Below are 23,166 nucleotides of genomic sequence, written 5' to 3'. Positions count from 1 at the left end.
CCAAAGCAATGGCATGAGAAATTTGACAAGGCAATGATGTCAAATGGATTTAAAATTAATGAGTGTGACAAATGTGTTTATATTAAAAACACAGATAAAGGTTATGTCATTAAATGTCTTTATGTAGATGATATACTCATCATTAGTAGTAATAATGACATGATTAAAACTACCAAGAAAATGTTGAATAAATATTTTGACATGAAGGACATGGGCATTGCTGATGTAATACTTGGTATGAAAATTACCAAAACATCATAAGGATATACTTTGTCACAATCTCATTACATTGAGAAAATACTTGACAAATTCAGCAAAGATAATGATCATCTTGTAAGAACACCTACAGATATTAATTTGTATCTTTCTAAGAATGTACAGGAAAGTATTTCTCAATTAGAGTATGCCCAAATTATTGGAAGTTTAATGTACTTGATGAACTGCATTCGCCCAAATATAGCTTATGCAGTAAGTAAATTAAGTAGATATACGAGTAATCCGGGAGTAGAACACTGGAAAGAAATTATAAGGGTTCTTAGATATCTCCGATTTACTCATACTATTGGGCTTAATTATACTAGATATCCAGCAGTACTTGAAGGATACTGTGATGCAAATTGGATATCGGATACTAAAGACTCGAAGTCCACCAGCGGGTATGTCTTTACTCTTGGTGGGGCGGCTGTATCTTGGAAATCTTCCAAATAGACTTGTATTGCTAGGTCTACTATGGTATCTGAATTCATAGCTTTAGACAAAACAAGGGAAGAGACAGAATGGCTTCGTCACTTCCTTGAAGATATTCCAATATGGCCAAAACCAGTGCCTGCTATATGCATACATTGTGATAGTCAATCAGCTATAGGTAGAGCACAGAGTCATATGTATAACGGTAAGTCACGACACATTCGTCGTCGACATAATACCATAAGACAACTACTCTCTAATGGAATTATTTCCATTGATTATGTGAAGTCTAAAGACAACCTAGCGGATCCACTAACCAAAGGGTTAGCAAGAGAGTTAGTTGAGAATTCATCGAGGGGAATGGGACTTAAGCCTATTAAATAAGAGTTACCATAATGGCAACCCAACATAGTTGACTGGAGATCCAAAGATCTAGGTTCAAAGGGACAACCGAGTTGTGAATGACTCAGAAGGATCACTGGGGAGTTTATCTCCTACCCATTTCTTTGATAAAATAGTGATGTCTGCTGCGGTTTAGATTAAGTAATACTTTTAATGATTCTTTTATCTAGGTAAACCTAGTGGAGTATGGCAGGATACTTTTCATAAGAATCACCTACGTGAGTGTGAACTGGGCCGGTTTTATAAGATTTGTGAAGGGCTACAAGTCTTTAGAGCACTCATGAAAGACCAGGTTGTTCAGGGCCAAAATGAACACAATAGTGAGAACTAAACTGTGTCTGGAGATATACTGTGGGAGTTTTATTGTCTTGGTTTACACAAACGGCTGAACAGTTCAAGACATCATGTTCACTGGTTAGCTAGTAAATCCGATAGTGTCTCACAAGGGAAGGTTCAAAGCCAAAAGCTACCTATCCTTTGCAGAATATTTCTAATTTCTGTACTCTCTGTATTTATATCATGTTGTTGCATTTTCTCTCTGTCAATTTCATTCATGTGGGGGATTGTTGGAAAATTTATAAAGAGGTAGTTGTGAATTGAAATAGACTCCATTTTGAATGAAATGGTGTAACCTTTCATGGTGTCTTTTTGTTTTAAAGGAAGGGTCAAACCTCCATTTGAATGAAAGGGTGCAAACCTTTCATGGTGTCTCTTTATTTTAAAGGAAGGGTTATGTCCCTTCTTCATACCTTTTCTATTCAAATTGAATAGGTGCCAACAAAGCCTATATAAAGGCAGCCCCATTCCAATTTTGATGGATTCCGAAAATTCATTTTGCTCTCTTGCGTCCTTTATTCTTCATATTATTTTAGGGTAATTAAAGAGAGTATAGATCACAGGTTTGGTTCGCCGAACAAATTTATTTGAAGTGCTTCTATAAATTTGTAAAGATCATTGTATCTTAGGAGATAGACACCATTCAACCGTAAGCACCGTAGCGAGGCGAATCTGTGTTAAGGACAGAGTGTCACACACTCGATTTGGTCTTAATTTTAATTCGATTCGATAAATAAATCCGGTATGTTATTTATTTATTTTGTTTGATTTTATTTCAAGTTATTTTATTTACACAGAAGATTGTTCCAACAAATAAGTCTAATTAATAGAACTAATTGGTAAGTGTCCTTTCTAAATTTTGTTGTGTAACAGTTAAAATTAAAGTGTGCCATGATGATGGAATTTATGGAAAAAGTGTTATCATTAAATTTTATAATAATCTAATTTTTTATGATAATGTTTTATGTCGTTACATATTGTATATTTTAAAGGTGTTAAATTTTGTAAACTTTTACAGCTCGATAGACATCTAATTGTGGATACTTGCAGTTAGTTATGAGCATTGTTGTGGGAAATAAGGAAAAACGTTAAAAATTCAATTATTAAAATAATTAAACTTTTTTTGTTTAAAAATAATAATAGTGAATAGTCAAGTCCTAAAACAGAACATATTTTATGTTAAAAGGAAAATAGCTTTTACCTTAATATTAGTTTATGTTCTTTTACTAGTGTTAATATCTGTTATGTTTTGAATTTTGGTGTCTTGGAGTGTTACTATTAGCAACAGATTAAAAAGAGGGCAAAAAAAAATGTTCCATTGTATTTAGTATGATATTTATCTCTTGTCATAACAGTTTACAATGCCTATAACATGTCATTTATTTGTAAAGTGATTGGCTTTATCTGTTTATATTCATTTCCTACATGAGAGTTACAAAGAGTTTGTATCTATTGCATTAATTGGTTATGATATATATCATTTGAATATTGATGGTTTTGGGAGTTTTAAAAGTTTGAAAAATGTGAGATAAATTCAATTATGTTATTTGAGTAAGTTACGTAATTATAATTGCTGGTAGAGTCTCTTTTTCTCTTTAAATTTTTTATTATTTTATTTAAAAAAAAAGATTGGAATGTGGTGAATGAAATTATTTGTATGTTTTCAAATTCTTATTTTGAGATTGGTTTGTTATAAGCACTAGTATAATGTTAATCTTGCATCATTATTTAGTATAATTTTATTGATTAATTTCAAAAAGGAAAAAGAGTTGTTATATAAATTAATAATTTTATTTTAAAATGAGGATTCCATTGGGGGGGGGGGGGGGAATTATTTTGAACAGTTAGTTTGGAACTTGATCAATGTTTGTATTTTCCACTCTTAAATCATTCTCATTAGTTGTTAGTTTGGAACTTGATCAATGTTTGTATTTTCCACTCTTAAATCATTCTCATTAGTTGTAGTAAACTGAATTCATAAGTTATAAATATTTGAGAGTTTTTTTTTTTTTTTTTATATATATATTCCATAAAATTACATGATATAATATAATGTGTGATTGTGCATTCATGTACTTTTAATTCCTTATAATGATTAGCTGTTTAATATGTCTATTGCTCGAATTAGTTGTCTTAGCCCTTATTGGTAAAAAATATTTTGGGTTGAAATGTAGTGGCCAAAATTATTTTGTTCAATATTCATATGAAACAATTTCTTTTAATTATGTCTTATTGAATTACATGTAATTTTCATAATGTTAAGAAAAGTTAGTTCTGTGGGAAATAGTTTTGAATTATTACACCATTAATCTTGGTTTTGTAATTTTTAGTAAAAGGTTATTTAAAATATGACAAATTACCAACAAGTCCTCTTTGAAAGAGGTGTGGTCTATTTAGTTCTACAACTTTTTGTTTATACCAAAAAGTCCTATAATGTTTTTCTTCTTCTCTGCCTCCTTCTCTTCCTGATTTTCGGCAACCGGTAACCATGTCTTACTTGCTCTCTTTCTCTTTCTAATATATAGTCACCAGCGATCGATGACCACCATCAATTGGGATTCATCGACAACCATCAACCATCGATTCCTTACTTCACCATCATCAACAGTGAAGAAGATATGTTTTCGATGAAGAAGATAAGTAGGTCTACTCAAATCTGATGTAGACCTACCCTAATCCAAATCATATCCGAGTAGATTTACATCAGATTCAACAAGATCTAAAAAAATAAAGTTGCCGGAGTACAATCATTTCTCTATATTTGTCTATCTCATTCAATCTCTCAATTTTTCTACCTTTTCTCTACTACACACTTCTTTTTTCCTGTTTTAATGGAGAAAATTTTTAAGTTCTGAACAAATTGTTTTTTAATTTTAATTACAAGCAGTGAAAACTGTAAGATTTTGTAGTTTTAATTTTTTTTGGTGTTGAAATGAATCATGGTTTAAAACTGGAAAATTTTGTAGCTTTAATTTTTTTGGTGTTGAAATGAATCATGGTTTAAAACTGTAAAATTTTACAGTATAATAACATTCTTTAGAACTGCAAAATTTTACAGTTTCATAACATGTTTTTCAATTTGATAAATAAGGACAAAATGCTTAATGGATTTTTGCTTTGAAATTATAACATTTTACAGTTTCAGAACTTGCCTTTTAGTTTGATAAATATTAGAGATTATTTGTTTAAACCCTACAAAAATTGAAAAGTAACATATGTTTTTTTCCGATTATTGCTTTTTTTTTAATTTTTAATTTTTTTTATCTTTATCAATATTTAGCACATTTTGCTATTTTTTTCTCTAATTTCTTCATTTATTTATTAATTTTTGGCAATATTCTAAACATTCCAATGAGTCTCCGACGATATTCTTAATGTCCAATGAACGTTCTGGACATTCCGGCAACTTCCAGTGATATTCAGAATACTCTAGCAATATTCCGGCGACTTCCCAGTGATGTTGAACATTCGGACGAGTCTCCAGTGACCATCTGATAGAAGTCCGATGGTGATGGGATATAGTAGCGTTTGCAATTTTTTTTTTAAAAAAAATTCGATTTTTCGGTGACAATTAAAAATATGTAGGACTAATTGGTACAACTATTTTGTTCTGGGACTAGATAGATTTTGAATTTTGTGTATGAGACTTATTGGTGAGTTTCCCTTTAAAATAAAAGTGAGCCCACTTTTGTATGCTCAAAACAGATTTTTATGGTAAAAATCTTATGTATTAGATTGGACGTTCTTGATCAATATTCTTTTATATTTCTATTTTATTTATTTGTATTTTATAACTAATCTATGGCTAATTAATGAATTGTTGTCAAATAATTAAATGAGAAATTATAAATGTTCCGTAATTTTGGTCATTCATTGAGTGTAGGCTAGCATCTTAAGGGGTCAAATTGGAAGTATGCCATTTTCTGGCAGGTTTCGAAGTCGAAATCGGGCAATTCAGCCTTGATTTGGGGTGATGGGCATTGTACGGAGCTGAAGGGAAGTGAAGTTGAGAATGGGAACTGTTCCAAGGATCGAAAATTGGATGAAGAAAATAGGAAAAAGGGGGTTTTGCAGAAGCTTCACGCTTGTTTTGGAGGATCGAAGGAAGATAATTATGTAGGGAATTTGGATTCGGTTTCAGATTTGGAGATGTCCTATCTCGCATCAATGTTTTACTCATTCCCATTGATAAGCCATCTAGTCCTTCTCAATCATTCAACACTGGTAGAGTGATTTGGGCTTCAGATGCCAAGAGTTGTTCAGAACATTATCAATCAAGGTCATATTTAGCCAAATTAGCTCGATTTGAGACGGTGGTTTTTGTCCCACTAAAATCAGGGGTAGTTGAGATTAGTTCCGTTAAATCAGTTCCTGAAGAACAAGTCAAGGTGTGATTCAAATGGTGAAAACTACACTTGGGGGACCTCTGTCTGTACAGGCAAAGGTGGTGCCAAAGATATTTGGGCATGAACTTAGTCTTGGTGGTGCAAAGTCGCGTCTGATGACTACAAGTTTTTCACCGAAAGTGGAAGATAATTCCGGGTTTACATAAAAATCTTAAGATTTGCAAGCGGTGGGAACTAATCAAGTTTATGGGAACTCTTCTAATTGGTCTCGAAGTGATGATGGTGACGCAAAACTGTTTCCACAAATGAACTACGTGATTGTTTTTGGTTTAGAACAGGGTCAGGAGGACTTGTTGATTTAGTCCAATGAAAGGAAACCAAAAAAGAGAGGGAGAAAGCCTGCCAATGGGAGAGAGGAACCGTTGAATCATGTGGAAGCAGAGAGGCAGAGGCGAAAGAAGCTTAACCAACGTTTTTATGCTTTGAGAGCGGTTGTTCCTAACATCTCCAAGATGGACAAGGCCTCTCTGCTCGGTGATGTGATTACATACATCACTAATCTTCAGAAGAAGATAAGGATTTTAGAAAGCGAAAAGTACATGGGCAACAATAAGCAAAAGCAATGCATTGTCCCGCACTACAGGAAATATGGGTTTAGGTGGCGTTTTTTTAACGGCGTTTTTTAAAACGCCACTATTTTTAATATTTAACGACGTTTTATAAACGCCTTATTTTTCTTTAATTGAAACGGCGCCGTTTTATGAATAAGAGGCGTTTATTTACGCCTTCAAATGCGTGTTGTCTCACGCGCCCGTTTCCAATATGAGAATCTCAACTCCCAAATTGAGCCGATGCACTTACAAATAATCTCTCTCTCCATCTCCGCTGTCTAAACCCTGATTATCACAGATTCAGTTGCTTATCAATGGAATCCTCAGAAATCGAAGTGATTCATCAGAGCGATTTCGAAGTTCATCTCAGCGATTCAGATCTTGAAATCGAAGTTCATATCTCGAAATTTTAAAATTCTGAGTTCATATCACTTCGATTTCGATTCAGATCTCAGCGATTCAGATCGGTCTCAGTGATTCATATCTCGAAATCGAAATCGAAGTTCGATTCAGATCGTGATTCAGATATCAGCGATTCACATCGGTCTCAGTGATTCATATCTTGAAATCGAAATCGAAGGTCATCTCAGCGATTCAGATCTGTGATTCAGAAGGTATTTGTGCATGTGCCTTCAGAAATTGCCGCTCATGATGTTCAGAAATTGCTGTTCTGTTGTTTGATTCTCCTCTTGAGTTCCGTTCTGTTCCTCACTGTCACCGCGAGATCGCCGATCTTCAAGGTATGTTTCGTTTCTCTACTTTCTTTTTGATCTATACAAATTGCATACATATATATATATGTGTGTGTGTGTGTGTGTATATATGTATGTATATGATTGTGTTTATGAAGTTTAATTTGATTGTTGATTGTTTGTTATTTGAGCTTCAAATCTGTGATTCTGTCTGTTTAGTTACTGAAAAACAGTTTGCTGGAATAAATTACTGTGTAGATTTTGGGTTCTAATCTAAGGCTGTTTTACTTTTTAAGGCATTCAATTATGACAATGAAGGCTGCCAAGGGTAAGGGGGCACCAATCAGGGTCCCAAAGGAGGCGTTGAAGCCAGTTGATGACGGGTTTGCTAAGTTTGTGTAACATTTTGGTGGTTGTAGTTGCATCTTTGTGGGTTTTTTTTTGTTTGTTTTGTTTTTGGTGTTTACATTAATGTGAATGACTCTGTTTAATAAACTTCTTATCCAATTTTTGGGGCTGCAAAAAATAAACTTTGTCAGCCTCTGACCAGTAAGCAAGTGAAACTCTACTATCCTTGCATTACCCACTTCAAATTAATCAAACTAAAAGCAAGTCAAGAGCAGCTTCTTAGAGTCAGACATGGCAGTTTCATCACTCTCAATGACCTTGGCCCCATCATCATCATCCTCCTCCAATAGGGTCAGCCTAATTGCTCTATATGTGAATTTCATTCAATATAAATATATGTATGTGAATTTGATATATAATTATATACAATGTTTCACAATTTTCAGTTCAATGTGCCCCATTCATACAGTTGAACTAGGGTTACTGCAATTTTTCCACAAAACATTATCACATGTTCAGGAGACACAACTTATGATGAAGACAGTAAGATTACCACTCTTTATCTCTTCACTTTTTCTTCTCCCTACAAATCCCTTCACATATCCAATATCCAAACATAGCTCAAGTATTTTACTTCTTGTTTTGTATGAGTGACATGGGATTTGCTTATATGTCTTTGATGTAATAATGATTTCTTGAAGAATTTACTTCATAACAAATTCTTCTGGTCTTGTGAATTCTGAAATTAGGGCTGTAAATTTGATGCAAAATTGCTGGTTATGCCAAAGGTGGAATGTATAAACTAACTTCTTGTGAGATATGATTGTTTTGATTCTTGCTTTGGATTATATAATGGTAAATTTCAGGAAATTCTAAGAGAAGGGCAATACTGTTGGGAGTAGGAGCATTAGCTTTGAGTTCATGCCCTGCAAGTTCACTCTTTGCTGAAGGTATGATGGTTTTTTAATTTTTTTTCCTTTTTTTTTTTTTTGTCAATTTGTAGGATATCATTTACAAACAGGACATTCATTCAACTATGAAAAAAAAAAGTCCAACACATTGTCATATGCACATAACAAAGCCAACAACACAGGAAAGACAATTGGAGAGTCGAATGCTTGACCCCCCTAGCCTTGTTGAGAGAGAGAGAGAGAGTGCTTTATTCTCCCTTCAAATCATAAACTACCCATCCAATTAGTTTGAATTGAGATGGAGGTGTTTGTGTTAATGCATTTCTCCAAGCTCTTATGATTACATTATTTTCATGAAGAATGGCATTTCGCTTATGTTATCTTACAATCCTATGCATAATTTTTGTTTTTTAGAAATACTACATCAATGTGTGCTAATTGGGCTTTTTTTTTTTCTTTTTTTTTCTGCATAGAAATACCACAAAACTATGAAGCTTTTGTCAACAAATCAGATGGCTATTCATACTATTACCCCTCAGATTGGAGGGTAAGTTACATGTTTACTAGTCAAAGAGAAGCCAAAATTTAGGCTGTGACAACTCTTTGGTACACTAAAAAGAATTTATGAAGTCTGTTGTTTAGGAATTTGATTTCAGAGGGCACGATTCTGCATTCAAAGACCGATATCTGCAATTACAAAATGTTCAAGTGAGCTTTATTCCAACTGACGAGAGATATACATGATTTAGGCCCTATGGAAGAGGTAAACAATTCCACCTTTTTTATTCCTTCTGAATTTTATTGATGTTTTTGTGACTCGTTTGTATTGCTTTGGAAGGTTGTTTCCAATTTGGTTAGACATGTCTACTCAGTACCGACTCAAATGGTAAATGTATTTGACATGCAAGAGGTTTGCAACATTTCACCCACCCTGCTTTAACTAAACCAAGAAAATTAGACGTCATTTAGAGCTCCAAATATGTATCTTATGACATTTTATCGAATGCAGCGAACAATTGATGGGAAAAACTATTATACCTTTGAGTATGCACTTACATCTCCAAACTTTTCTCGAGCAGCTTTTGCAACCATAGCAATTGGAAATGGTACGGTTAATGCATCAGATGATGATATCACTTTCTTGGTTTTAATCTATAACTCCCAAATTATTATATGCTTCTAGTTTAGTAACTTTTCGCTGATGATGAATTTCAATTATAAACTTGTATTTACCATCCAACTCAAAATATTCTCTGATCGTCCGAGATTATTGTATTGTAGTGTGTAACACCTTGCTGATAGGGTTGGTGATGTTAGTGGGCAACAAAAAAAATGTGATTTTTTTATTAATAATATAGATAACCAAATCTGGGAATTTTGGTTTAATTCTCACATACCAAGTGAATTGTTAGGTGGCTTGTTAGTTTTTAATTCTAATAACGTTCAATTCTGGGAATTTTGGATAGGGAGACACGCTAATCGTGGGAGCAAATGAAAGACGGTGGAGACGAGTGAGAAACCAGCTCAAAGTGGTGGCAGACTCTTTCAAAGTGCTCGACATCTGAAATGGACATATTATTGAGTTGCAGACTCATTTTAGCTGTTGTAAGAACCTAGATGTAATTTCTTCTGTCTATTGCTCTCGTACACGCACTTGAGTTACCTTTGATATGAGTCAGGAACGCACATCACACCGTATATGTTGACACTAGAAAGTTTAGCACTTCTTTATTTGTTTATGTATGTTCTGGTGGAAAAGCTCATTTAAGACATGATTAAACAACCATATAAAAGAAATGTTATGTCGATAAAATTGTTTACAATAGAGGTAAGAATTACTAGAAAATGATAGGTGGACAATAAAAATGGAAAATTCTTTATAAGCTGTGTTTGAAGGGCAATTGTGATCTGTTAATAATTTTTCCAGATATTGATCCATTGGTAGAATTCATTTATTTTTTATTTTGTTTCGAGGATAGAGAACCTCTATGTATTGCACTACTTTCTGCTTACATCAGATGGGTGCTCTTAATGATCATCTTCTTCCTTTTAATGAAGAGCCTTCAGTAAATGATTCCACTTTAAAGAGCAAAGGATCAACTTCAAGTGCAGGTATCTTTTATATTTAAATTTACATTTTGACAAAAGTGATTATATTCTAGGTGCTTCATAACTTTAGAAACTTGGGCCTTCTTTGAAAATCTCATTTTCATTTGCTTAGGAGTCATAATTTAAGCCTAAATAGAATAAATTTGACAATTTTTGCAACTGAAGAACCCTAGGGATTATAGATGATACACGAAAGTACAACTGAATTCTTTTCTAGAATTCAAGCTTGATGTCGTTCTTTCTGCATCATAGTAATTACTATGTGCATCACATATCACTTCATTTTACATATCCACCACTAATGACATGGCTTGTAAAATCGAGCACTGACATGCACTAGTATGTCAAAATCTGACTCTAGTAGATAGTTGAGCAGTAATAGAAAAAATCTAGTGAGATGTTAGTGTTGTGCAAAATGTTAGTGCTTTCCGAAGAAGGTAGGGCCATTGTTTGTTTAGTTATGTGTTGCTCATAATATTATATATGTGAACTCTCATTAACTAATTTGTTAAATGTATGTGTTTATCAGAATCTCCAAATACTTCTTGCCTGGAGTGTCTCTCAGAATCTCCAAATACTTCTCAGGCTTCATTATCTGCTCTATGCTATTGCTTTTATATATACTTATTTCTAACAACTTATGTAATTGGGTAGATACACCTCAGGTATTATCTCATGTCTCATTTTATTTTGGTAATTGACAATGGGAGGTGCATTGAGCACGGGTGATGCACCCAAAGATAATATAACAGAGACAAAGTTGATCTCTTTTGAGGCATGTGGTATGTATGACGTAGTTGATCTCTCATTGTCACCAACTTTTGAATGATGTAGCTGCAGGACTGTGTTATGACTGCCCTGGAGAAGAAGACTGTCATTTTAGTGACTTATCAAGTGGAATTTCTCTCCCAGGTTAACAAAATTCTGGTAATGAAATACTTTGAATTGCCACTCTTGTATTTACATACTAGCTTTCAATTCATTGCATAGAATAAATTGTTTTTTTTCCCTAGGTTATAGAAGGTGGAGAAATTACTCAATCCGGAAGCTATAAAGAACTGTTGATGATCGGTACAACATTTGAACAGCTTGTGAATGCTCACAAAAGTTCAATTCCAGTCTTGGCTAATATATATGTATGCCTTGTCTTTGTGTAAATTTATTCTGTAGGGACCTTGCTCGTAACCAGCTTATTGGTGAGATACCGAGGTTAATCTATTGGAATGAAGTATTACAATATCTGTAAGTACTACATCAATTACGGTTTAACAACTGATAGATAAAATCCAATTTCAGGATACTATAATTACGAAGGCTCCAAAGAAACCCTCGTTGGTGTTGAGAATGATTGTCTTGACATTTGCAATGCTATGTGGTCTTTATATCTGCTCAATCTGTCTAAAGCAAATCAGTACCCGCACAAATTTTGGATTGCTAAATGTTCAAGTGATCCAAAGACCGTGTGAGCCACCTATTGTAGAAACATGGGAAAAACTTTATGTGCATTATCCGCAACCCAAAACTTTTAGCAGGTAAGGCATTAATTATTGTCATTCTGAGTCTATATTTCATATCAATGTACTGATATATGGTGATGTGAATAATTAGGGATGAGTGTAAATGCAACCCGGTGAGATATTTTGCCATAATCTCTACTCAGAGATCCGGGAGTGGATGGTTTGAGACATTATTAAATAGTCATATAAACATAAGCTCCAATGGAGAGATTTTCTCTGTAAAAGTCCGGAGGAGTAATATCTCAACAATAGTCGAAACTTTGGATAAAATCTACAATCTTGACTGGTTGACCAGTGCTTCCAAGAATGAGTGCACCGCTGCAGTTGGCTTGAAATGGATGCTTAATCAGGTGAGTGATGCCTTGGTGGAATTATTCAACTTTTTCCTGTCTTACAAATTAGTTTATCAATTTTTCCATATGAGATAACTTGCCATCAATTTAGTAGTTATTATAGGTATGTCTACCATAGCTGAAGTGTGTAAGTCTCAATAATCAGATCTCTCCTCATTCTTGGGTTGCTTAAGAGTTGATACAAACTCTGAACATGATGATTGTTTGATTTTATAGTTTTGTCAACTGTTCCACGCTACACTGACAAAAGCACCCTAGATTAATTATCATATAAATATTTTTATATATGTCAAACTAGGCTTAGATTGGAAGATTGAATTATCTTGACAAGCAATTAAGCTTTTCAGGTGTGAGTTTGTTAGGCAACCTGCTGTAATCTTCTAATTATTGCATAGAACAATTACATAATGTTGAGTATAATCACAGATATTCCACACACTATTGGTAAATAGGGTGTTTCTTTATGAGAACAAACAAATATAATCCTCATGCACTCTTATACATGAATAGAGGGTTGTGACAATAATGGAGGTTAATATTTCCTCCAAGATGAATGACTAGGACAAATAGGAGAAAGACAGGAGTTGCACCACTCTAAACGTAATGACCAAAGAGATTGAGGTGGTGTTATAGATCCATCGAATAAAATCCTAATTAATTCAATGCGCATCTATTGACATGGGAGGTTTCAAATTATTAATATTACTTATTTCTTTGTTTTAAATAAAAGAGCTACAGAGTGTAGGAGGAAGAAAAGTAATGGGGAAAAGGACTTCCTCTGGATGAACAAACAGAGGCACTTCTCAAATGTTCTAATTACAAAGTAAATTTTACCTGATGTACTAAAATAAAGTAATCGCATGTGTCTTGACCGAGAATTAGCCCCCAAATTTTCCAATCCTGGTTCCAATAAACATACAATCTAATTTTTCTGGCAAAGTCAAAATTTCTGTAATTCTGCTCGATGACGTATGTTCTAAATCATTCTGTGGACTTATTCCTCTAAAACTGTATTTTCTAAACTTATTAAAACATCGCTGTCAACAATCTCTCCCCAGAATTGTTTGTGCAACTTATAGCGACAGTTAGTTCAATGCCTTGACTTTAGGATTGGTTGACGGAGTCTATACATTGCATCCAAATTGAAAAAGCTAAGCTCAATTTAGCTAAAACACCCCCCATATACTTGTCCCATTTCAGATGTGTTGATTTTATGCTGCAATCAGACTTGGAGTTGATAAACCTTCTTGTGGATCAAGTTATTACTACTCAATTGTGAGGTCCATGGTCTTCTTTTAAATGTGCTGAATATAGTATGAGTTTCAAACTTTCATAATTTCTTTTTGGCAAATGATTAAACTGTTATTTTGCAACAGATTAAACAGAAGATTGATAACATTGTAATTTTCATTTTGCAGAATTTTACCTGTTAAAAAAACATGTTTTCCGCTAAATTTTCCATCTTTCTGACACGGACAACCTTGAAATTATGCAATTTGACCACACTCATTACTTACTGATGTTATTAATAATGTGTATGAACTTATAATTCAGTTTTGTAATGTTAATTTCCTCTGTTGCATGCATGTTAAATTGATGTAACCACAGTACGGTTTCCTTATTTTTTTTATTTTAAATGCAGGGTTTAATGCAGCATCATGAAGAAATTGTAGAATATTTCAATACCAAGGGCGTTTCATTGATTTTTCTCTTCAGAAGAAATCTTCTGCGCAGGATGATTTCAATTCTTTCAAACTCTTACGATCAAAATGCTAAGCCACTGAACGGAACACAAATCTCATGTGCATTCATCCCATGAGGTCTCTCTCTCTCACAAGTCATTCTCTCTCCCCCTCTCTCTCCCTCTCCTTCTCTCTGTGTCATGAATAAGTGATACTGTTTCAGGCAGAAATACTTGCAAGTTATAAACCTACAATCGATACAACACTGCTGATCCGCAATCTGAGGCAAGTAGAGGAAATGACTGCCAAAGCTTTAGAATACTTCAAGAGCACCCAACACATTATCCTATACTACGAGGACATAATAAAAAATTCCACCGTAAGACATTTCATCGTCTTATAAAACAGTTGATCCTAAAAAGATGCCAATTTTTATTTTTATTTTTCTTTCTGTTTCCATACAAAAGTACTGTTTTCCATGTATTTTGCAGAAATTGAAGGATGTCCAAGATTTTCTGAGGGTTCCACAGAGGGATCTGAAGAGTCAGCAAGTGAAGATACACAAAGGTTCATTGTCCCAACACGTTAAGAACTGGGATGATATCCAGAGAGCACTCTACGGAACGCCATATGAAAGCTTCCTCCATTCAGATTATAACATGTAAAACTTGCGTGCGCCCAGAGACACCAGAGACACCTGGTAGATCTAGTATGGATGTGGATAATGATCCATTTTTTCATTTTTTGGAAGCAAATTATTTTACAAAAGCTTTTGTAATACAAGTTGGTCTAGTTGATAAGAACAAGGCTATGTGTGACTTTTGGCTGGTGTTGATTTTTGCTGCCATAGGACTGCTGATTTTTTGGTTGAGAATTATGAATTTAATTTTTGAATATGTTATTTTGTGGGTAATGATGATTGGATATTAAATTGAATAGGAAAGTCAATTAATGCTGCATTTATAATTTGAATGGGAGTTATTATTTTATATTACGGCTATTCAATTTTATTATAGGTATTTTTTTAGTTTAATCACATAAAATTAGCATAATTTCAAAAAAAAAAAAAGAGGATTTCACGGCGTTTTTAAAACGCCACCTAAACTCCAAAAGGTCAACGGCCAATTTTTTTTAAAAAAGATATGACGGCGTTTTGAAAACGTCGCTAAAATCATAGTGACGTCATGGTAGGGACATTTCACGGCATTTCTAAAAACGCCGCCTATTCTAATATCGCGACGTTTTTAAAACGTCGTAAAGATACAGCGACGGCCGCAGCTTCGACGTTTGGTACTAAACGTCGCAAAAGGAATTAGCGGCGTTTTTGAAAGATATAGCGGCGTTTCTTAAACGCCACTAAAAATCTGTTTTCCAGCAGTGCCGGAAATTGATTTTCAAGCAAGGCACAAAGATGCGGTTGTGCGAGTGAGCTGTCCATTGGATGCTCACCCGGTTTCTAGGGTCATAAAGATGTTCAGAGAACATCAAGTTATAGCACAAGAGTCCAAAGTTTCGACAACAAACAATGGAGAGATTGTTCATTCATTCTCTATACGGACTCAAGATGGTGCTGCCGAGGATTTGAAGGATAAGCTGGTTGCCGCCCTTTCATTATGATCCAGGTTTGAAGTTATATTTGTAAGATCAGTCTTACTTTGTTATAATTGGCTGTATTTCTCAATGTTGACTTAGTAATGCTTTCCTGCTAGAAAAACTAGGAATAGCTTATTGTTGCATATCTGGTTTTGGTGTTTGCTTCAATGATGTATTGTCTGACTGCAGATTATTGAGTTTACTAAGTTAAAATCATGAAGATGATTTTGTGGAGTTTTGTTCTGCATAAAGGCTGTGTGTGTTAATTTCCGACCACACTACCAATTAAGCACTCAGCTAGAGAACACTGGAAGAATATATTAAGCCCGAACGACCTATCACAAAAAGAAGAGATTCCGGCGGTGGTTCGTCCACTCGGGGGTACTCCGATGATCAAGTCAGTAAAATATCTCTAAAAGATAATCAATATTGCTTAACTCACTAGACAAAGCATAAAAGACATATCTTAGACTCATGGGGGTGCCTCCATTTTATAGCCAACACAATCCTAATCCCAATAGAAAGCTAGCTCTAATGGACTTAGGATTACTGCTAATCTTGGACTCTCAGTAGGATTAGGATAAACTCTCTAAGAGTCTTATCTTTACCCAAATTGAAGTCCCCTCTCATTCTAGGACTCTTGTCCTTTATCCGTTTATCCCAGATTCTAGTATCTCAGCAGATAACCTCGACCTAGCCGAGATCATCTCGGCTCCATGACCAGGACACGTGACACCTCAGCTGACACTTCGGTGTCACCTCGGCCACGTGTTGTCATTCAAAAATTATGTCCCCACAATTGCCCCCTAGGTTCTATTACCTCGACATCTTGAGGTGATGGAACCTATATCATTTCTTCCATTTAGCACGTCGGCTAAGCTCGCTTCATCATCTATTACCGAAGTTAGAACTTGTCGGCTCAGTATGACCAAGACCTATGGTCTGCTTTCATCAATGCCTTAGAACCAACGACCAAGTTCGTTCAAGTTTCTCAGCCGAAACCGTCCTCCTAGCTGAGGTATTTGCTTCATTGAATCAAGAACTCCAAGAGTTCCAGCACGTGTATGAGCTGGCACGCACAGTATTTCCACCGTTTTTACCACACGTCTTTTCCCTACCGGACCGTACCTGATACGCGCTATCAAGTCGCATCACTTTTGCGTGCGCTGTCTGACAAGCACGTCGTCCAAGGCACCATAATGCCATTTTGCCGCCATTTCATGTTTTTGATCAAAATCAACTCTCTCTCCGTCTTTTCACTTTTGCATCTTCGTTCTTGTTCAAACTTTCTCTCTCAAATCCTCCATTGCTGCTTTTGCTAAGCTTTCTGCAACCAGTTTCACTCTCTCCCTCCGGTGAGGCTTTCGTTGCACTTCTTTGCTTATTACCACCGTCTGACACCGGCGTACTTCACACCGGCCTTTTTGTAATCAAAATAATCATTCTTCAATGTTAGGCCGAAGTGCCTTCTTTCCTTTTCTGAATGCATTCTATACTTAAAATAATTTGCATGTCTTCAAAATACACCTTAACTGTGCAATCTCCTCGGGGTGTAACACCTCAGTTGTACCCACTAATCTGTTTATCTCTGCCTCGGCTTAACACTTGAAAATATGTTTTACAATATTTTCACAAGTGTTATTTACAACTCGATACTTCACTCTTAGCAAGACTTCTGTTTTCAAATTTCTTCAAAGTCTTGGCAACATGGTAATCTCAGAAACTATGTAGATATTTCTTTCAACATAACCTTGGCTTAACTTGTAAATTTTTCTCAAAATTTCAACAAGTGTTTACACCAATCTTTTTTTAACATAACCTCGGCTAACTTCAACTTGTAAACTTAAATTTCAACAAACATTAAACGTGATCTCGGTTCAACTTCAACTTGTAAACTTAAATTTCAACAAGCGTTAAACGTAACCTCGGTTTAACTTCAACTTGTAAACTTAAATTTCAACAAGTGTTAAACACGTCGTCGGTTTAATTTCAACTTGTAAATTTTAATTTCAACAAGTGTTAAACACGTCCTCGGTTTAACTTCAACTTGTAAATTTCAATTTCAACAAGTGTTAAACACTTCCTCGATTTAACTTCAACTTGTAAATTTCAATTTCAACAAGTGTTAAACATATTCTCGGTTTAACTTCAACTTGTAAATTTCAATTTCAACAAGTGTTTAAACAGGACCTCGGTTTAACTTCAACTTGTAATTTTCAATTTCAACAAGTGTTAAACACATCCTCGGTTTAACGTCAACTTGTAAATTTCAATTTCAACAAGTGTTAAACAGCTCCTCGGTTTAACTTCAACTTGTAAATTTCTATTTCAACAAGTGTTAAATAGGTCCTCAGTTTAACTTCAACTTGTAAATTTCAATTTCAACAAGTGTTAAACACGTCCTCAGTTTAACTTTAACTCGTAAATTTCAATTTCAACAAGTGTTAAACATATCATCGGTTTAACTTTAACTTGTAAATTTCAATTTCAACATGTGTTAAACATGACATCGGTTTAACTTCAACTTGTAAATTTCAATTTCAACAAGTGTCTAAACCAGTCTTAGCTTGTGAAATTCCAACTCCCAAGCATCATTCTTCAACCCTTTGCCCCCTAATGTGAACATAAGTTCCACTTGGGTTCTCATTAGGCACGTGGCTTTGACCTCGTCGCCGATGTAAGATTTGAACAAAGACTGGTCGAGGTTATTAACCTTGGTCTCTTTACTAAGGCACTTAGCTCCAATCTGTGTCTGATTTTGCCGATATGACAAGTCTAGGTTAACCCAGTTTAGTTCAACTTTATTATATGCAAGTAAAGTTTCTACTCTGCTATATAATAAGTCTAAGTCTAAGTCATTCGTCATGTTTCAATCAGAAACATCGTCATCGGACTGGTCGGTCCTATCGCACAGATTTCAAAAATGCCGGCAACCTTTTTCAGGCTGAGGTCCCTAACTTTGAACTCTCTTAGGCTGACCTTCTTGTTGTAAGCCCAAGCAAGTTGTTGCTGGCATGCCCCCAGCCGAATTGCTGTTCTGTCGCACGTTGTAGATGGATTTCAGAGCTTTTTCATGCTTTTTTACATAGGCTTCAGCTTCCTTTTACATGTAAGGCCAAAAGAATCTCTACGATATTGCTCTATGGGCAAGGGATCTGCCCCATGCATGGCTTCCACATACACCTTTGTGGACCTTATATAAAAATTCTTTAACTTAGGCCAAGCTCTTCTCTTCTCAGACTTAATCATTTAGGCCGAGATCTTGTCTTCTGGGATCTGGGATTCGAGATTTGGAATCCGGGATCTGTTCACTTGAGCTAAGCTCTTGTCTTCTCGTATCCAGTGTTATCTTGGTTTGGTTTCGGCGAACCATTTCTCTTCTCTTGTTTGGACGCCTTTGTCTCCGGCGTGTCTTCCTTGGCTCTGGCATACTTTTCTATCCTGGCCATCAGCTTCTCCATGCTTTTCGGCAATGTCTTTGCCAGTGATTTTCGAAGCAGGCAGTCATCCTTTAAGCCGTTTTTAAATGACACGACTGCTACCTCTTGGTTGCATCCTAGTATTCAGTTGAATACCTCATAATACCTTTTGGCATAGGCCCTAAGGCTTTCATCCTTGCCGATCTTCAGGGCCATTAGGGCGTCCACCCTTAATGGCTGTAGCTTGTTCGTCACGAACCTGGCCACAAACATCTCAGCCAGGCCTTCCCAGGTTTTCACAGTTCCTTGTGAAACCAGTCCGATGCAATTTCTCTGAAGGATGAAGGAAACACCTTGCAGAGCAACGGCTCGTTCCCGGTGTACAACGCCATCGAGTTTAGGTACAAGCCGACGTGAAGGTTGGGGTCCGACTTACCGTCGTAGAACTGGAATCTCGGCATGCTAAACCTCTTTGGAGTTTCGAATTTGTCCAATTCTACCGAGAACGGCGTTCTCGGCTTGACCGGGGAGGTTATCTCGGTATCTTGTTGCTTCCTCTGTAGGTGATCCCTCAGATCTTTTTTGGTCCATCCAGGAGCTCAGCTATCTCCTGACTTCAGCCTTTTCGGTACACTACTCCCAGTTTCATTATGGGTCCTTTTGGACTTTCCCTCTATTAGTTGCGTCGAAGCACAACTCTTGCCCTTGAACATGCCGATGTTCTTTGGGGTCGGCTTCCTTTGTGCGATGCGTCCTCCTCGATTCTTCTCTTCTTGACTCTCCTCGCCCGACCTCCCTTGAAGGCCGGTGATAGTGTTTTTCGATCCTGGTGTGTTGGGGGACTGTAGGGACTGTTTTCTGCCCCTCTTTTCGGGCATTCTCCTTTGCCGCTGGAATCGACGTATCTTGTAGTGGGAACGGTGGCTGTATGACGTTATTCTGCATCAGGAATTTGACCACTGTTTGTAGGTCCGCCAATTTGTTCACCATGGCCTTTATCTCATCGTCCCTCCGTGGACATCTTTCTTTTCATACCTGGAGGTCGTTCTCGTTGTAATACCCGCTCCGGTCCGTTTTCTTTGGTACGTTGCTCTCCTGGCCGACGTCATTTCCTTCGTGATTCTTATCACGAGTCTCTTCATTGTAGTTAACTTCTTCGACGTTAGAGTCAATATGTTTCCCATTCTCAGTAGGGATGTCGTCCAAAACCTTCTCTTTCTGTCCGTCGTTGGTCATCTATTCTCCTTTCTTTCCTATAGACGGCGCCAAATTGTGTGTGTCAATTTCCGACCACACTGCCAATCAAGCACTTAGCTGGAGAACATTGGGAGAATAGATTAAGCCCGAACGACCTGTCACAAAAAGAAGAGATTGTGGCGGTGGTTCGTCCACCCGGGGGCACTCCGACGATCAAGTCAGTAAAATATCTCTCAAAGATAATCAATAGTGCTTAACTCACTAGACAAAGCATAAAAGACATACCTTAGACTCATGGGGGTTCCTCCCTTTTATAACCAACACAATCCTAATCCCAATAGAAGCCTAACTCTAATGGACTTAGGATTACTGTTAATCTTGGACTCCCAGTAAGATTAGGATAAACTCTATAAGAGTCTTATTTTTGCCCAAACTGAAGTCCTCTCTCATTCTAGGACTCTTGTCCCTTATCCGCTTATCCCGGATTCCGGTATCTCAACAGATAACCTCGGCCTAGCCGAGATCATCTCGGCTCCATGACCAGGACACGTGACACCTCAGCTGACACTTTGGTGTCACATCGGCCACGTATTGTCATTCAAAAATTATGTCCCCGCAAAGACAATTGTTAAATGAGAATTGATATTATTAGTTTGAAGAATAATAGACTTTTTATTAGATGTCGAATTGTTAAATTAAAACTGATCTCATAACTTCAAATCTAAGAGAGTGATTGGTACAAACCTATCCTTATTATACCATTTTTAAGAGCATATGGTGTACCACGTTCCTATTTCTATTCATATTCCCATTCCTTGGAACAATCTAAGTTGCAGATAACATAAGAAAATCATCGGTGCATATGAAAGTCATCATTTGATGTTGTCCCCTAAGAATCAAGGTCATGGATATATTATGCTTATGTATGACGAAGTCTGTTGGAATTTTGGTTGAAAAGATGTTTTGATTATGTCCGTTTCTATGTGGACTAGGGTATGGTTGCCGATTGTGGATACATGCTTACGTGTCATATTCATCTAATTTTCATGGCTAATGATAGACAAAGACGTATTTTTTTTAAATACTTCATTTATTCAGGATAGAATACTTCATGAAGATGGTTTTGTAGAGCTTTGTTGTGCATAAAGGCAATAAAGAATTTAATGGACGTATAACCTTTAACTTATCAACAATGATTCATCTCACTAAAAATATTACCACTAATAGCATTAATGCATTAAAAAAGTAAAAAAAAAAAAAAATACAACTTCAAGATCAAAACATCACATCATTAATGACGGGACCCACTGTCACCTAATTAGTGGGAGCACTAATTAGTGCTCCCAAACATTTTTCTTAACTTATTGCTTAGGTAAGGAGAGCTAGGAAATTTAAAAATTCGGACCATTATAGTAAATTCAGTATTTTAAGACTCCCCTTCCCTAGGTTACGGCGCTAATGTAAACACACACACAACACACACACAACACCCACCCCCCCCCCCAAAAAAAAAAAAAAAAAAAAAAACCATGATTTTTGCCTCGATATCTTCTTCTTATGGTCTGAATTTCTTTTTGCTTATTTTTTGAATCCATAGTTTTAAATTGACTAGGAAAACATGGACCCTTCCAAAATGAATTGTAGTAACTTGGAGCCCAATCTTGTTACATTAACAAAAGGACGATTCTAATACATCAATAGACAGGCCTCGTTTGATAAGATAATTGGAAATTGCTTTTGATTGTACAAGAAATCAAGGTTTGGTGGCAACACACATAGCATAAGAGAGGTTGAATCTGTTAAGCACTAAAATTTTAACTGCTCTAATTCTTGAGGTGAAATTTCTACCTGGCTTATCAAAGTTTGGCAAAGATTTAAAAGGCAGCTTTCGGCTTGAAATAAGCTTAGGGGGTGTTTGGTATTTGTTAAAATAATACATGTTATTTTAGCAAATTATCCTATTTGAGTGACAATCATCTTATATTCGAGTGAAATCACATTTCTATCGCATCATTTTAAATCCAACTATATTTCTTGTTTTTTTTTGTAAAAAATCTAAAAATATACTTATTTAGATCATCTGAAATACTCTCTTAGTGAAAAGTTGTGACTACAACTTGGGTGGGCTATTAGGATCCTACTGGGTTGGAGTCTGCTACTGGGTTGCTTCTTTGCTGGACTGCTTCTGTTATGCTTAGCTGAGTACTTGCTGGGTGCTTCTGTCCTCTTTCAAGTTTCTTGCTGGGTGTTTCATTGGGTCGAATGTCAATATGGTAGGGTCAATGGGTTGCATGCACATGGTTTGATTGGTAATGGGTTGAAAGCCTATTAGGATCCTACCTGGCTTTTGGTGGCAGCATTTTTTGTCTTTGAAGTAGCACCTTTTGTTTTTCTTTTGTTGGTTCCTCACCAACTGGCGCTTAGAGCTTCGTGTTAGCTCTAAGCTCCTCTTTATTGATGTATCCAATCATACTTTGTATGCGTCATCAATAAAGATTTATTTGCCGATCAAAAAAAAAACTTGGGTGGGCATCTATTGGACCAGGTTGAGTTTGGATCAGGCTTAAGCCACCTAATAGAAATTTTGTATTTATCCAAGCTTGACTCGGCCCGAGCATCAAGCTTATAGGGTCATCGAAAACCCAACCCTAAAATTAATTTAATTTCCAAGTCTATCCACTTAGACATATATATATTATTTATTTGTTTGTTTTAATGCAAGCAAATTGTCGTCCAAATAAAATCCATAAAAAGCATGTAACCTACCATTTTAAAGTACTAGTTCCAGCTTCTACCACTAGATCATCATTACCACCTCATCACTACAATATAAAAAAAAAAAAAATCAAATATAATAAAATTCAAATTTCATTTTATACATATCAAACAATTAATTAAATTTTTTCTTTCAATTCATAAAAAAAAAATATTTACAAATATCAAAATAATTATATTAAATTAAA

The 23,166-nt window shown here is 35.7% G+C and overlaps 1 protein-coding gene, 1 non-coding gene and 1 pseudogene across 2 annotated transcripts; all 3 read left to right on the top strand.

Moving 5' to 3' along the window:
- Positions 1 to 4,806: 4,806 nt before the first annotated feature.
- LOC114304773 (transcription factor MTB3-like) lies at positions 4,807 to 15,656 on the top strand (annotated as a pseudogene).
- Positions 7,387 to 9,742, top strand: LOC114323521 (photosynthetic NDH subunit of lumenal location 1, chloroplastic). Its single transcript, XM_082898032.1, is given in 8 exon segments — positions 7,387 to 7,457; positions 7,895 to 7,965; positions 8,289 to 8,372; positions 8,807 to 8,880; positions 8,976 to 9,064; positions 9,066 to 9,096; positions 9,172 to 9,243; positions 9,343 to 9,742. Coding segments are annotated over 8 exon segments (666 nt in total). The 3' UTR covers positions 9,517 to 9,742.
- Positions 10,977 to 14,895, top strand: LOC114317796 (uncharacterized). The gene is made up of 8 exons (XR_014346945.1): positions 10,977 to 11,369; positions 11,456 to 11,513; positions 11,613 to 11,638; positions 11,739 to 11,974; positions 12,051 to 12,309; positions 13,955 to 14,132; positions 14,218 to 14,373; positions 14,486 to 14,895. It is a non-coding gene; the product is annotated as an uncharacterized LOC114317796 (transcript).
- Positions 15,657 to 23,166: the final 7,510 nt, after the last annotated feature.

Source organism: Camellia sinensis, chromosome 12, assembly GCF_055761805.1.
Source record: "Camellia sinensis isolate YWXY chromosome 12, ASM5576180v1, whole genome shotgun sequence".
NCBI lineage: Eukaryota > Viridiplantae > Streptophyta > Magnoliopsida > Ericales > Theaceae > Camellia > Camellia sinensis.
This window is presented reverse-complemented; position numbering and strand designations above follow the sequence as displayed.